Raw genomic sequence first — 15,736 nt, 5'->3', positions numbered from 1 at the left:
TTATACGCCGAAATTTCAGCAGGAATTTTTAAGTGAATGTTGTTTTCTTTTTACCTAGGAGCAGGTGTTACAGTTCCACTTCATTTGAGCCCAGGGAAATAGGAAGGGATTGGATGGCTGGGATGTGCGAGGTTGTGGTAGATGAGGTTGCTTTATGCAAAGCGCGGAATGCTGTTAACTTTTATTGGCGGAACGTGACCGTAATAAGCCGCTTCACACGCAGAATATATGGGCGAGCGGCAATACAAAAGTGCATTAAATATTTACTCAATCAATAACACATATTTTTGCTGTGAAACCAAGTGAACCAAGTAAAACCAAGTTCTGGGGGAAATGGAGTTGAGTTTCAATTACCTGCACCAGGTTGGGACCTCAACTTTGCTTTTGTTTACTTTAAGATATTTTGCTCAGTGCGCAGCAACAGATTCTTTTGAATCAAACTGAAGCCTGTTATCATTTTTGCGGCTCTTTTGGGCGCGGGTTTCTTGCGCCCCTCCAGCAACTGGAATTTGTGAATAATTTATTAGATCTCCGGCAAACACTTTTCATCTCATTTGTGACTTGGCACACACCAACATAATACATATAGTAGATGCTCCTCTTCATAGGTGTATGTGTGAGGGTGTGTCTGGTTGTGTTTTGATATTGTTGTTCTTTGGTTTGTTTGTTTGCTTGCCTGCTTGCTGCCAAAATTATGCGTAAGTAGCTGAATTTGATTTGGTTTTTTCGCCTTCGCATCCCTCCTAAAGAAACATCTCCTGTGGCATCAGCAGCCATATTTTGGCTGGCTGTAAATTTGTCAGTCAGCTCTGAGATTTAGGGCTCTTAAAGTTTTGAGCCAACCCACTTAAGTTTTCAGCAATAAGACAACCAAATCCCACTCACAATGTGCCGAGACTAATGCAAAGGCGTCCCTCTCAGCATGCTACATGGAATGATAATAACTACCTCGCATTGGGACCCAAAAGTGGTCTATTGTATTCCCCAATTAGCTGTGCATATTTGCTGCTAAGGAGTTTCTCAAACAAACCAAAAGAAGAACTTTTAAGTAATAAGGCTGAAAAGGGTTAAGAACTGATATGAAATGATGTGGAAATACTAATACAACTTGAGACATAAATTAAATAATATAAATTCTAAGAAATCTTTTCATATGAAATAAACAAATTTATTGAACATGCTATAGAAATAAAGAAAGTTGCTCATGATTACAAATTAAGGATCCATAACCCTAACCTAACCTATTTGTTTTAATATTATATTTTATTTGCACTGTTTTCATAATGCATTTAAAATGCAGTAATAATCATTCAATATACAATATCTTGAAGTCCGACACTCTCAATTTTTTTCTGAACAATACTCTATAAGTAAGGAGTGCTCACTCAAATATGACAATAAAAGTTTTCCCAACATGTCGAACCTGAAGCATGTCAAAAATGTGCTGAGATAAAAGGAATGCAGGATTTCATGTTCTTGTTGTTTTATTTGTGGGTAAAATAGTTGAACCATGATGAGATCTTAAAAGCAAATTCAATCTTAATTTTGTATAAATATTTATAACTGCGCTCACACAGAAGATAAATTAATGTATTTGCTGACATCACAACCGAAAATCATTGTCCAATCTGCTTTTGCATTTATTGAATATCGTAATGGATTCCTGTGGCACAGATGAATGTGATTTATTCACATGGCAATTGCAGTCAATATGCAATGATGCAATATTCAGTAAGAATAATACCGCTGATTATTTGATGAACTGCAAAAGTGAGCATGCCACAAAAGGTGACAACAAGTCGCAGGAGGCAAAGAGTGGGGCAGGAAACAGGAGCAGCAATAACATGGCGCACAGGAGCTGCTCATTTTATGCTCATTGAGCGTGAAAGGGGCGCGATGCGGGGCACGTGGCATGGCGCTCGTTGCCATTTGTTATAGCTATTGTTATTTTCGGGGCCAGTGGGGCACTAGGGGAGGGGAACAGATTATGCAACAGCATCCAGCAAGGTGTTAAATTATATCATTAGTGGCCAATGGCTCGCTGTGCTTATGTTGCTTATGTTTGAGGTTTGTCTTGGCATTGTTATTAAAATTTAATTAAAATGCTATTAAAAGCAACAGCTTGCTGTCCCAAATTGTTAACGCCAAATTGATTGTCCAGCCACTCGGCAAACAGCTTGAATACACTCACACTCACTCATTCGCATTCGTAAATCACATTCAAAGGCATTTGACATCGCGACCGATTTAACTTGATCATCCTTGCGCTTCATTAAATGCACACAATGACAATGGCCACGCAGACAAACACACAGCCATGCAACATGAGCTTGCAACGTGTGGCAGCTTGAGCTGAGCAACTATTTAATTAATGTCAAGCATTAAATGTGATTACGCCAGCAGCAGCTTTAGCTGAGACTGAGCCAAGCGCAGCTCGACTTACAGTTTACAGTTTTGTAATTACAGTTTGAGAGCCGTGTAATTACGTCGAAGTAAACACACTAAAAGCCAACTGGCGGCTATATCCCCGACCCACCTAATCCCAAGCTTATAATCTGCAACTGGCTAATTAAGTGGTAGCCACAAAGCTTTAAGCTTAGGATGCTGTGGCAAGCGGCGAATCAACGAGAAGCACACAACGATTAGAAAGCAACGAGTCAGCGAGGATTATAATTAAAAACAAAGCGAGAGGAACTCTGCTTAAGATGCAAAACAGAAAAAGAAAAAACAAACAAATTACTTGCAAGTATTGGTCAAAAAAAATATCTAAAGAATAATATTAATAGCAGTATAATCGATTGGAGCACATATATATTTATATTTTAAATATAATTAAATTGAAATGAATAAATATAAATATATAAAGGTTTATAAAGCAAAAAAATATAGGATTTATTGCTATAAGCATCAAGTTAACCGCAAATTTATATTTTTCTTTTCTATATAAATAAATAAACTGCAATAAAGAACGTGAGGTAAATAATTAAGGAAAACATTTAACGTTAAAAAGCAATTCAAATCGATAACCAATTTCGTTTAAAAAATCTACTAAATTAAGTAAATGAAATATAAGCTGATGTAATTCAATGAACCAGTAAAAGAAAAACAATTTTTAAAAACTACTTAGAACAAAGTGATTAGTTGTGACCACACTACTTGTTGACACTCGAGCCCCAGTTAAAAACAATTATGTGCAACTTGTCTTTTGTCTGGCTGAGAAAATGTGAAAAATTTCAGTTATGGATAGACAGAATGCCAAAGCAGCTGAAGCAAGACAAAAAAAAGGTGGAAACAAAACGAAACGAAAGGAAAAGAAATGTAATGACAAGACAGAAAAAAAATACAAAGAAGAATGCGAGTAAGAATAAGAGCATGGAACATTTTTAACATTTTCATTTAAAATAACTTTTAGCTTTAATTTGTGCAATTCATCAGCGAAAGAAAGCAGAAGAACGATAAAGAGAGACGGAGAGGAAGAAAAGGCTTAAGAAACTTCCGTTTTCGCTGGCAAACGACCAACAATAATGACGGCAAAAAGAACGCAGAAAAATGCGAGGAACTGTCCGATGGAATGCAGCTAAAGTGGAGAACATGCAATTGAAAACAATTAACAAATATGCCAGCCAAGGCCAGAAACACGCACGACTCTGCTGCTGCTGACTGCGGTTACCTGGGTTTGTTCTTGCAATTCCTATCTGACCACGTCCTCCATGTCCATCTGTCTTTCAGTCTGAATGCGCTTCAAGTACGAAGTATGAAGCACGATGATCATCCAACATCAATGTCTGGCACAATTCGCAACTCATTCATCATTTTTAATTATGACAATTGCCCGGCTCCTAGAATCCCTATTTCGTCTGGGAAATGTGGCAAGCCTGTTGAATGGGAAAAGCTTGGGAAAATAATGCTACTCACGTGCCTATTAACTGTTAATGGCATTGCTCACAGTCCCCTGCCCCTGGCTGGGCTGGGCTGGGCTGGGCTTTTAGAGCCAAAGCCAGCCAGTCGATTTGATGGCAACCGCCGCCGTTTAAGGAGCATCGATTTATAGCCAACCAACCTGCCAACCGTCTAGTCTCTTCAACTACGCTCAATTACCTGGCTAATAACATTTCATGCCTGGCCCTAATTAAGTTGCCAGACACACGTCACGCCCCTTAATCAAGTCGAAATCAAATCTTTCCCCACACCACAGGTTGGGATTTCGTTTCAATATTTAATGCATTTTAAATTGATTCAAATGCTGCACGAAATTGAATTATTTTTAAATTCATTCTTGAATGCTGTACAAATTTAAATTGCATTAAAAATTAGTACAGAGTGTTAAGAATTAATAAAATGTTTGTCATTTTGGAATGAGAACTTCATTTATCCAACATGATAATCTCATTTAAATAAATGTAAGAACTCTCTCCCTCTCTCTAAACTTTATTTAAACTGAAGAGAATAATTTAGCTTATGTTAACGTTTAAATTTAATTTTTTGTGCGAACTTTGATAGCATCAAAAAGGAGAAAGAATTAAGAAGTGATTAAAATATTTTCGCATATTGGAATGGGATTAGATAATGTGATTTAAATAAATATGAGAAGTACCTCAACTTTATGAAATTTAGACAGTCAATTATTCTTAAAATTTTCACTTATTACGAGTGGAATTTTGAAATTGCTGCACTAAAAATTTAATTATTTTTAAATTCATTTAAAGCTGCACAACTTTAAATTGCCTTAAAATAAAGTACAAAGTTTAAAGGAAAAATTTAAATGTTATACATTTTGAAATGAAAACTTCATATATACATGCAACATGTAGGAGATTATCTAATTTAAATAAGTCTGAGAACTCCCACAACTTTATGCAAACTGAAGAGAATAATTATGCTTACAAATTTGATTTATTACTAGTTGAGTTTTCGGATTGTTGTAAATAGTTTGAGTGCGTTTTTCCCCTTACACTCAACTAAATTATGCTCGGCCGCAATTAAATCATGGCTATTATTAACTCAATACAAACATTCACTGCATTACATCATCATCGTGTGGCAAACAGACAAACAGTCAGTCAGTTGGCCTAGGTAATCTCCTTATCAGTCGGACACAAAAGTAATAAACTCATAAATGTGTTTAAGGGGCAGCAAAAAGTGAAGACTCATAAAATCATAATTAGGAAGATTCTTATCGGGCCCAAAAGCGAAACTATGCAGTCATCATGGAGCTGGCCAAGTTGTAAAGTTGTAACATAAATAAATTAAATTTGCGGTGCGCCGCAACGACAACAGACATAATTAATTAAATCAAAACGCATTTAAATGAAATAATTATAATTGTTTAATGCGCCGCATTGTGAAAGGCAATGCTATGAATAATATGTGCATTCAATTCGCTGAATCGCATTTTAACGCGAATTTAATGTAACGCGCAAACATAATTTCCATTTGCAACTACAACTCAATTTTACATAATACTTATTATTCTCTGCTGGCAAATGTAATTTGCATGTCACAGCTGGCGTATGCGTAATTTGTGGCTCTTCTTCAATTTAAACACGCTCCACAGAAACCAAGCTATGCGAATAATTACCCAAAAACAAAATGAAAAAAAGAGTACTCGTCCTTTGCTGCTGACTCAAGGTGTGTCTGCCCTGTGGGCGTGTCAACCCACGCTGACCATTCGCTGTGGCAGCCTTGACAAATGTGCAGGCTCATGCCCCAACTCGTAGCATGTGTGCACACATGCGGACGTTCCAAAAGGAGCGGGCTCAGAGATGCGAGTCTGCTGTCTGTGATTTCTGTAACTGCTACTCGAGGCGATAAAGAAATGTGATTGCGTCAAGACTCGAAATAATTAAATGCTTATATATTTTATAAAGTTATTAAAAGCTAGAAATTTAATTAAAATAATGTGTAAAATAAAAGCAATCATACAACGACTCGAAAAGATTTATCATAGTTCATCACCTATGTTAATTTAATTATAATCAATTGTCTATTAATTCAAGCGTTTGGTATAGATGCGTTTTAGTAATTCTCAATGTAGTTATGAATATATACTTAGTAAAATAATCAAAAATGATTGCTTTTCCTTTCCCTGGATGGTTTCGATATGTTCTTTCCAATATGTTATATTCTTTAAATGTATAAATTCTTTAATGAATTTTATATCTTCAATATAATATATTATCTACATACAATAATAATTCAAAATATTTATCGACTCTTCCAATGCATTATACGTAAGTTTTTCTAATAATGTTGTCTATCTATAAAGTTACTTAGCAATAAAGTTGCATATTAAATGTGTTGTCATTGCCAGCATGGTCATATGCATATGAGTTAAAAGAAGATAAGAAAGTAAGCTGCAGTGCACACAAACTGCATCAACAGCTTCGACGGCACATCAATCAGTTGTGTCAATCAAACTAGCTTTGCACTACTCACACACTAATCACTATATCACACTGTAGCGATGCAGCACTGAAGGACATTAAGCTGGATGTGATGCGCTACAGTGTCAGCTATAATTGAATGTCCCTGTCGTGTGGACGAATAAATATTTGCCATTAATAAAACATTTGCCACAATTTTTTTATTGCACTTCAGCAGCAGCAACAGCAGCTACACCAAAGTTGGACATCAATCAAGTCGCTGCAGCGGACGCGAATGTTGGCCGTCTAGCTGATTGCAGGAGCAGCAGCAGCAGCAACAGCTGGAGTGTTTCGCCCCCAACCAACCAAACAAGCATTACACACATCCCACACCCGATTCCAGCCAAATGTATGCCGGTCGTGCCACGCAATTCGCCAAGACTATCAGCAGTATGGCATGCAGCATACAGAAGCAGCCCTCGCAGCCAGCGCCAACAACAGCAGCCACAGCAGCAGCTACAGCATCATCAATGGCCATGACGGCATCCAGTGTTAGTGGTATTGGTGGCTCCAGTGGAGCTGGCACTGTGCCCTCCACACCCAAGGCATCGAAGGCAGCCCAACCACGTGGCTCGTTGCCCACAGATGTGCATCAGCCTCCACTGGAATTCCAATGGCCACCGCCGTTGCCCGTGTCCAGTCACACCAGCAACTTGCGCTTGAACATGATGAACCAGGATCCCAAGGATCTGCATACCGCGCGCGCCATCATCGAGGAACTGCGCTCCAAGGTTCGCTTCCAAACGGAGCACATCATGAAGTGGCGAAAGGCTTACGCAATGCAGGTAATTTAAGAAAAAATTTTGAATTTCTAAAATTGTTTCATTCCGTTTGTGAAAAATTTAGCACTTCATTTATAATCAGATTATAATTTATAATGAATATATAAATAACTACTGCAATAGTATATGGACATTTTTCCACTTATTTATTATTCGTACTTGTTGCAATTCCCTTAGAAAAAGACAAACTTATAGAAAAGAGAAAATGGATTTATAATCCAGAGTTCATATTAAATAAAAAGTGATTAAGAATTGTTTGCTGCACTTTATCATTAGGCACATCAAAGTTATGATGATTCAATGAAAAGGCTCATATAACGATTAATAATAGCATAAATATTATTGTAGGATATTATTAGTCTTACCTGACTGCATGATCTCTTTAAAGCTGTTCAAAAAAAGAATAATGTATAATATTTTTTAAAGCTATAAAAGTAAATATGTTAAATAAATTATTTTAAAAAAAAATTGATAAAATTGTTTGACAGGCAATAATATAGTTAATAAATATATAAAAGAAGAATGTAATGACAAAGTTTTTGAAAGAGAGCTAAAGAGAATTATAAAAGAACAAAAAAAAACATTTGGTGAAACAATTACAGAAATTCTACGTTAGCTTAAACCATATTATGACGATATATTATATAAAGATTAATAAAATATTTCTCTATTTCCTCACTTCTTAGGTACAACAACACTATCGCTATCAGAAGGAAAAGTCAGACCAGATGAACTCACTAACCTCACAGTTGCTTTTACTCGAGTCACGCTTGAAAAGGAAACAAAAGCAAATCGCCAGTCTGCTGAGTCACCGAGAAGTCACCATACAGCGTCAGCAGAAGATCATTGACACGCTCTCCACCCGCCTGGTGGATCATGGCCTCGAGAGCATTGAGGCGAGCTATGCCAACGAACTGGACTCGCTGAACGACTCGGATTCGGCGGTGGTGCTGGAGGACATCGACTCGGACAGCAACATGACGCTGGGCACGCGACGCAAGAGCAGCGGCGGATTGGGAGGCGTGCTGGGCAGCGATGGCATCACCATAGTGCGTTCGATATCGGATGCCATTGAGACGAACCTGAATAAATACGGCGCTGCCCGGCGAAACAATTGCTTCTTGCGACGCCCGGACATACTGGAGACTGTCTACTCAGTGGAAGAGGATCCGGAGCCCACATCTGATGTGGCCGAGAAGCGGGATAAGTTTAAAAATCGCTCCGACAAGGCGCTCAGCTCCAGCTCCACTGAGGGACAAATTGATGCAGCAACTCCAGGTTCGGGTGCGTCCACAACGCCGGAGAAAGTCAAAGAAGCGTCTATAGGCGCCGCAATGCCGGTGCCACGTCGCCAGCTGGGTGGATTGAAGCGCTCGCCCAGCCACGATTCACCCTGCACCACACTGAGCGTCAAGGTGCCGCAGTTGCAGCCGTCGCCAGCTGCAGGCGCTGAGCAGCAGCAGCTCAATGGAAAGTCGCAGGTGATCACCTACAATCGTGTAATGTCCAACCATCGATCGGTGACAAAGCCCAAGGATGTCAAGTACAAGCGCATCAACAAGGCCAAGTCGAAGAGTCTCGAAGAGCTGCGAGGTCGCCTCAAGAATCTTGTGGAGCGACCCGGTCTCGATGCTGGCTACACTGCGGGCATGATGCCCCAGACGGCGCAATCGTATGCGTGACAGTCGGAGGCAATGCAGCAGCTGGCAGATGTATCGCCGCCACTGCCAGCTGCAGCAGCATCGACATCGCAGTCGAAGGCGACGCTATCCGCCGGACATACGCCGGATCAGACGACACCGCAGCGGCATAGTTTTCCCAAGCGATCGCTCACCTTGCCACGGATCCTTGTGCCGCAGTCGGCGAACGGTGCAGCTGGCAGCGGCAGCGGCAGCAGCAGTGGGCGTGGCGGTTTCTAGCAATTAAAGAAATTTTTCATACGCAATTGTGATAAAAAATAAAACATGTTCTCTATCCCTATCTCTAACTCTAATGTGCTCTCATTCTCACTCTCGCTGTTTTCGTAGTCTCTTTTGTAACATTTGTTTCCTGTGCTCGGCATTTAATTTAATCTAATTTAATTTTAGTTAAGTTTAATTTAGTTTGTGTCAATAAACGGAACTGCATTTTGACTTTAACAATTAATATGATTTCACTAATAAATACGAGAAGTGCTCATTGAGTACTCATTATACAAACACACAAAACAATTTTCATTTCTCGTGTATTTAATTATTTTGATTTCCTTACAAAAAGCGTATGAAAAATTTCGCAAGACTAGACAAATTTAAAATATTTGAAAACTGTTCCCAGTTTCCTAATCGAATTAATTTTACAAATAAAATAAAGCATACTTTTAGGCTGAAATAAACACCCTAAAAGTATGCTTTGAAGTTATTCAAATAAGTAATTCGGAATAAGTTCAATATCAACTACAAATCGAAAGGGCCTGTGACACATTTGCGATTTGAGGACAATATACCAATAAGTATCGATTGAAGGTGGGTGATTACAAATACATATAAGATCAATTTATAAATTTAAGTGCATAAGCATATAAAATAAAATATATCTATTAAGGTATTTGCATGAAAGGTGTCTGGGTGAAATTATTATTAGGCTAGTAAATATACAAAACCTTTGCTTCTTTGTAAGAATTATAACTGATAATATATTTGTGTAATAAACAACTTTGAGTATTAGAATTAGCATTTAAGAATTTCATTATTTTAAAATTATGGCAAAATCCAAAAAACAATTTATTACATTTTCTAAAATTTACAAAATTTAATGCTTTAACGCGTTGCTATAAAATAAGCTTCTACAAAGAATTTTTATTTTGCTAAACAGTTTTAATCTTAATTTAAAAGCATATTGAATATTTAGGTAGTTCTCCAAATTATTTTGTATAGTTTATATTACGATTTTTCCAAGGAGTATTAGATCTTAGGATAACCTTATATAAGTTTCAATAATATTTTCTTTTCTGATTTATATTTTATATAACGAACAATAAATTCATAAATTGATCAGATCAGATTTATTTTCTAATCCCATTTTCATATTTAATTACTTATCCAATCTTTCACTTTGTATTTGTTAAGACTTAAGCAAGCTAGCTATAAGCTCTACTCCATGGACTGTCTTCTAGATAACAGAATTTAAGTGCAAGAGAGCTATACAAGCAACTTAGTAAAATAAATGATATATTTTCATACCTAACTTGAGCTAACTATTTTTTACAAGCTATAATAAAATAAAACGTATCTATAAATTACAATTAATAGTAGAAAATAATGAACTAGATTTAAGTTTATGTAAGTTGAGAGTTTATTTTCGTTGAAATTTTGAGAGTTATTTTTGAAACTGTTATAAACTTGGGAGCCTTGTGTTCCAAAAAGTTGAAACGTCATGTGTACCTTGAAACGATTACAAATATATAGTTGAGCTATATGTAAATGCGTATGTGTTAAGTGTTAATTGTAAGTGTATGTGTAACAGCCTTAAATATCTATATAACATATGTATACAAGCGACATCAATTCTCAACTAATTGAACTCAAAGTACAATGCTCCAGCAGCGTCAATACAAAACAATTTCTATAAAGAACAGTTACAAATATGCTACAGATATATCAATATCGTGTTATCCAAGTTTCATGAAAGTACCTAAACAATGTTATTAAATAAGAACTTTTAACCTACTATGTACCTACATAACATATGAGCAACCCACAGCAAAACAGTTTCACTTTCCCAAATCTAATAAATATTCAAGTAATCATATGAAAATATATGTACTATATAGTATATGGAAAATCGTAAATACGTAATATTGATGTCAGTTATAAATCGATTAAGGCAATCATTTCAATTCCCTTGTCAATTCTTGCACTCGAATTCAAATGAATTTTGTCGAAACGAGTACAAATCAACATTTTGAATGTATTTGAGATACTCAAATGTAAAGCGTGTTATTCTGAATATAAAATTAGTATGTTAAATAAAGCTAGAATTAAGATTTGCATAAGCTAAACAAATTAAACTTATCCAATGCCAAAGAAAGAAATATGTATTCTCAAGTCTAATTCTGCATTTCAATCTTGTGTTTCATATAAAATTAAAACAAATATTACCTTTCCATTGAAAAATGCGAATATATATATAAAAAAAAAACTATTGGTTCGAACAATTCTCCACTTTTGTGCTAACTGTTATAACTAATAACTAATATGATATAATAGTAAAGTAGAGTAATTAAAATTGCCGATCGGTAGTTATTGTATCGATAAGTACTATTAGTTCTTATATAAATATCTAAATTTAATGTAAATATAAAAAAAATATTAATTAACGTCTACTTATATGTATGTACTGTGTGTAATATAGGGCAATCGTTTTCTAGTTAGCTTAATCAACTTATGAACAGTTTATTATCAATTTGAAAAACTTGAAATTTTGCTCATTTCTAAAATTTATCGTAATGTAAAAAATATATATACATATATTAAGTTTCTGGCTTTGTTGAAGTGCTTAATAAAAGCTAAACTTAACTTAAACACTAAGCGGATTTGTTGTCATTCATTATCAGTTCAAATTTTGCGTTGTGGATTCTCCTATAAATTGAATCTCAATTTGAAACAGTTTCTCTCTGACTGTGAAACGGAACGGCAGCATGTTATTTTCTCAGTCGTCGGTCTATTTCAGTCTACTAATCAGCTGTGGGCTTATCTCTGTGGTAAACCAATTCAAGTTCAATTTAATGCACTATTTTAAATACATTTCTATTTTCAGAGCCTAAGCGAAGTTAATCTCAATGCAGGTACAACTGTGCAGAAGATTGAGGGACTCTACAATGAGGTGCTGAAGTCCAGCATAAACAATTCTCGAGCTGCTTTGCCTCATCTAAATGATAGCAATGCCATCGATAGTCAATTCTTTACTGAACTCGACAAGCTTGTGGGCCAAGAAGATTACTATAGCACCGCCTACTTTATATTTGCTTTAATTCACAGCTCTTTGTTTAATCAGCCAACAGAGGACAAACTATTGGTTGCTATACTTCCAGCTGAGAAAGTTTCTATTCGCGATTTTTTCACAAAAATTAGAATAGATTTGCTTAACTATTTTGCAGCGACTCAGCAGAATCACTTGGAACTAATGCAAAATGTTACTCGCTGGCAGAACGAATCTGCAGATAGTATTGTCATCTCTTTTCTGGAATTCCCTGAAACTCTGAAAAGCCAAGTTCCTGAATTAAGTCTTATGGATTACACAAAGCAGGGCAAGAGTATTGTTGAGGGACTAGCCCATCAACTACGGTTATCTACAAATTAATATTACTATTGAAAAATCTATTTGCAATTGTTAGGAAACTAAATAAGTTATCTAATAATGCTTCAGTAAACTATAATATATAATTACTGAGTAAAAATTCAAAGGAAGTCATTTAAATTAATTTTTTATAGATTTTACAAATTTGCTTACAAGTTCGAGTTAATTTGAAAGTTCCGCTATAAATCAAAACCTTTTATTATTGATTTTCGATCAAATTTTTTATTCATTATTGATTTGAAATAAATTCGTAATTCGCTGAACAGATACCCTTCCTAAATATTTGTAGTGTGTAACACTTTCTTGGTTAAATAACAATTAAAAAATCTGCTACTCAAAATAACACAAATATGATTCATTTTACTGCTCCACTAATTTATAAGCTTCAGCATTAATCACTTTTAACTCGGCATCGTATTGCTGCAGAACTAAACGCACTGCTCTCAGTGTTGGCATCAACAGCTGCTCTTCACTGATCTTTCCCAAGTATTTAATCTCCAGGGTATCTAGCCGGCCTCTTAGCTCATTGCAACTGCGTCGCAAGAAGCGCAAATGGCGTTGCACATGCCGCTGACTACAATGGCTGCCCAATGGGCGACACTGGTCGATGAATGCCACAAAATTAATGCCCATCTGCTCCAAATCGTGTGTCCAGCTGTTGATGTCTTCATTGAATCTCTGCTCATGTTGCTGCTGCTCTTCATTCTGTTGTCTCATTAGCTTGCGCAACTCCCATAAACTGTCTGTTCGGGGCGTGGCATTCACCAGCTAAAGTTGAGTAAATTTGCAATATTATAAAATGTTATTAACAAACAAAGGTTCGTGCAAAATACGCCCAGAAGCAAAACAAATATGACAAATCTTCGGATACACATCTTGAGAGTTAAACGTTCTTGGCACGACAAGCGGAATTTGATTACTGATTATAGAGCCTGAGCTTAGCTCAACAGATCCCACGATTAGCAGTACTTAGCGACATGATTACTAGTCTCAGACTACAACAAAGTTGCCCGCCTCGAGCTTATAAAAAGAGAATCGCATCAGCGGATGCTTCAAACAGTGTCCTAACTATCGGGAAAACGGTTGGAAAATGTGGCGTTATCTTTTCGTTCTTCTAGCGCTGCAATCCGCGGTAAACAAAAATACACAACATTATGGTATACAATTTGCTAAATTTGTAAATTTAGTTTGCAGCTCCAATTTCGCATTGTGAGCAATTGAGACTTGACATACTGCAACTAACAGATGATGTGGCAAAAGAAGTGCTTTCCAAGTTTGTCAAGCTTCTGCAGCTGGTTGTCGATGATGCTGCCCAAATGGAAGTTAATGAGACTGAGCGAAATCAGTTAGAGAAGATGGTTAAATTCATAGCCATTGAAAACAGAATGGAAAACTTGAGTGTGCTGGAAATAATGGAAGAAATCGAGATGATTTTTGATATGGAGGACGAGTCGGATGAATCGGGTGGTCTTATTGATGAGCTATTGGATAAACATGGAATCGATGCCTTGGAACGACAACTGGATGATATATTTCAGATATTTGTAATGCAGTTGGAAAATCATATTGAGATCTATTTCATTAGAAATGAGAAGAATCTATCTACGAGTCCTTTGGATATTTTGTTGAGCAGATTTATGAATGAAAAGGATATCGAAGCGAGGGCTCAGATCATTGTGGAGATCTGGGTTAATTTAGATTGTTAGCTGGTTAACAACGTAATTAAATATTTGTTCAGTGTTGTTTATTTATAATAAAAATAGTTTTATTGCATTCCATGTCGATTTATTGATCATGAAAGGTCAATTAATGCGGAATACGTTTCCTATAAGGTCACAATAGAGGGACTTATCAGCAGCGCAATAACAAATGCGACGAACGAGTATTCAACAATCTAGGAGTATTATTTGTTGCATAATCGGACAAAGACTATTTTAAATAGTTGTCGATGCTAAAAGTTGCGACTTGAAAAGCCGTGACCAAGGCGAGAGTCGTAAACATTACGCTCCACTTGGGGCGGACCATTGCCATCTGAGGAATAGCTATAAGACTCGGAGCGATAGAAATTGCTGGATGAACTTGGACCGAAAGGATCTGGACTTATGTAGCCCGATCCTATTAGGGGAATCTAAGAAGCAGAGAAGAAACATAATTAGTTAAAGGCTTTTAAGCGAATGATGTGAAATTATTTTACCGTTTGCCCCAAATTTGATCCTGAAGGGCCATATTCAAATCCAGAAGAGCCAAACTGCGAACCTGAAGAGCCAAACTGCGAACCTGAAGTGTGAAACTGTGGCCGATTGAAACGAGAATTCCCAAAGCGCGGTGAACTTCTGTCGATGCTCGTGCCAAAAGAAGTCTTGAAATAATGAAAAGATTAGTTATATACATATATCAGATATTTGAGGGACTAGACAAATACCATGGGAGGCATCGGGCGATTTACATTTGCAATGGAATTATAGTATCTGCGTCTATTTGCCTCGAATTGATCATAATCGTCTTCTTCTGAGTTCTGTACTCTACGATTTTGAATCGGAGGAATTGTCACTACATGCGCCTCTCCTGTTGTGTGCTAAGCCAGGGAATTAGTTAACAATGAATACCGACTAACACTTAAATGTGCTTACTTCGGAAAGACTAAGATCTTGGTAATCACCCGATAACGAAGCATTCTGATTTCCCTGCGATGCCTGGTTAAGCGGCTTGAACATATTCGATGGTATGTCACGAGTATCCGCACGTTTGAGGCGTGTCTGTGGTGGAAATAAAATAGATTGCAATCTGATTCAAGGCTTTAAAGTATTAGTGTAGCTTACCTTATTGACTGCTGCACTGCGAACGGTCTTAAAGAAAAGAATTTGGGAATTAGCAGAGGTTGTATATATAGAAAACAAAAACTATAGTTCGTTTAGGGGCTTAAAATGGCAGTGAAAAATGGTTTAATAAATCAACTGCATTAAGTATATTTTTTGTTTAATTCTTTTTTAAGTGAAGAATATACGTCACTAGGTGTAACTGGGATGTCATTAAACGAGACACCGGATCGTCCACTCACCCCAATTCCAATGATCAGGCAGCACAGTAGGGCGGTAACTTGAGGCGACATTGCGACTCGACGTGTCGATTAGTTGAAAGCTTCCAGCACTATGACGAGCCCAAGTGGCATGCTGAGTCTCTTAACACGACTATGACGAC

General features: G+C 36.8%; 4 protein-coding genes across 4 annotated transcripts in view; 3 read left to right on the top strand and 1 right to left on the bottom strand.

Annotated features, from left to right (window-relative positions):
• Window positions 1–9,424, top strand: part of LOC132791479 (uncharacterized) — a 66,892-nt gene extending 57,468 nt beyond the window's left edge. Inside the window, exons 4-5 of the mRNA XM_060800417.1 lie at window positions 6,598–7,207; window positions 7,891–9,424. Of these exons, the coding sequence (XP_060656400.1) occupies window positions 6,770–7,207; window positions 7,891–8,886 (1,434 nt within the window). The 5' untranslated portion in view covers window positions 6,598–6,769 and the 3' untranslated portion in view covers window positions 8,887–9,424. The remainder of the gene's footprint in view (window positions 1–6,597; window positions 7,208–7,890) is intronic.
• A 2,412-nt stretch (window positions 9,425–11,836) lies between these two features.
• Window positions 11,837–12,654, top strand: LOC132787557 (uncharacterized). The gene is made up of 2 exons (XM_060794668.1): window positions 11,837–11,942; window positions 11,999–12,654. The coding sequence occupies exons 1-2, from the start codon at window positions 11,880–11,882 to the stop codon at window positions 12,539–12,541; spliced, it is 606 nt and encodes a 201-aa protein (XP_060650651.1). The 5' UTR covers window positions 11,837–11,879; the 3' UTR covers window positions 12,542–12,654.
• A 953-nt stretch (window positions 12,655–13,607) lies between these two features.
• On the top strand, window positions 13,608–14,285 carry LOC132787559 (uncharacterized). Its single transcript, XM_060794683.1, has 2 exons — window positions 13,608–13,670; window positions 13,726–14,285. Exons 1-2 carry the CDS (start codon window positions 13,629–13,631, stop codon window positions 14,242–14,244), a joined length of 561 nt encoding a protein of 186 aa, XP_060650666.1. The 5' UTR covers window positions 13,608–13,628; the 3' UTR covers window positions 14,245–14,285.
• Window positions 14,266–15,713, bottom strand: LOC132787538 (uncharacterized). Its single transcript, XM_060794645.1, has 6 exons — window positions 15,597–15,713; window positions 15,358–15,384; window positions 15,169–15,294; window positions 14,961–15,113; window positions 14,733–14,897; window positions 14,266–14,666 (listed from the first exon to the last, which is right to left on the bottom strand). The coding sequence occupies exons 1-6, from the start codon at window positions 15,645–15,647 to the stop codon at window positions 14,490–14,492; spliced, it is 699 nt and encodes a 232-aa protein (XP_060650628.1). The 5' UTR covers window positions 15,648–15,713; the 3' UTR covers window positions 14,266–14,489.
• Between the last annotated feature and the right edge of the window lie 23 nt (window positions 15,714–15,736).

The sequence above is a fragment of the Drosophila nasuta genome, chromosome 2L (assembly GCF_023558535.2).
Source record: "Drosophila nasuta strain 15112-1781.00 chromosome 2L, ASM2355853v1, whole genome shotgun sequence".
Lineage (NCBI taxonomy): Eukaryota > Metazoa > Arthropoda > Insecta > Diptera > Drosophilidae > Drosophila > Drosophila nasuta.
This window is presented reverse-complemented; position numbering and strand designations above follow the sequence as displayed.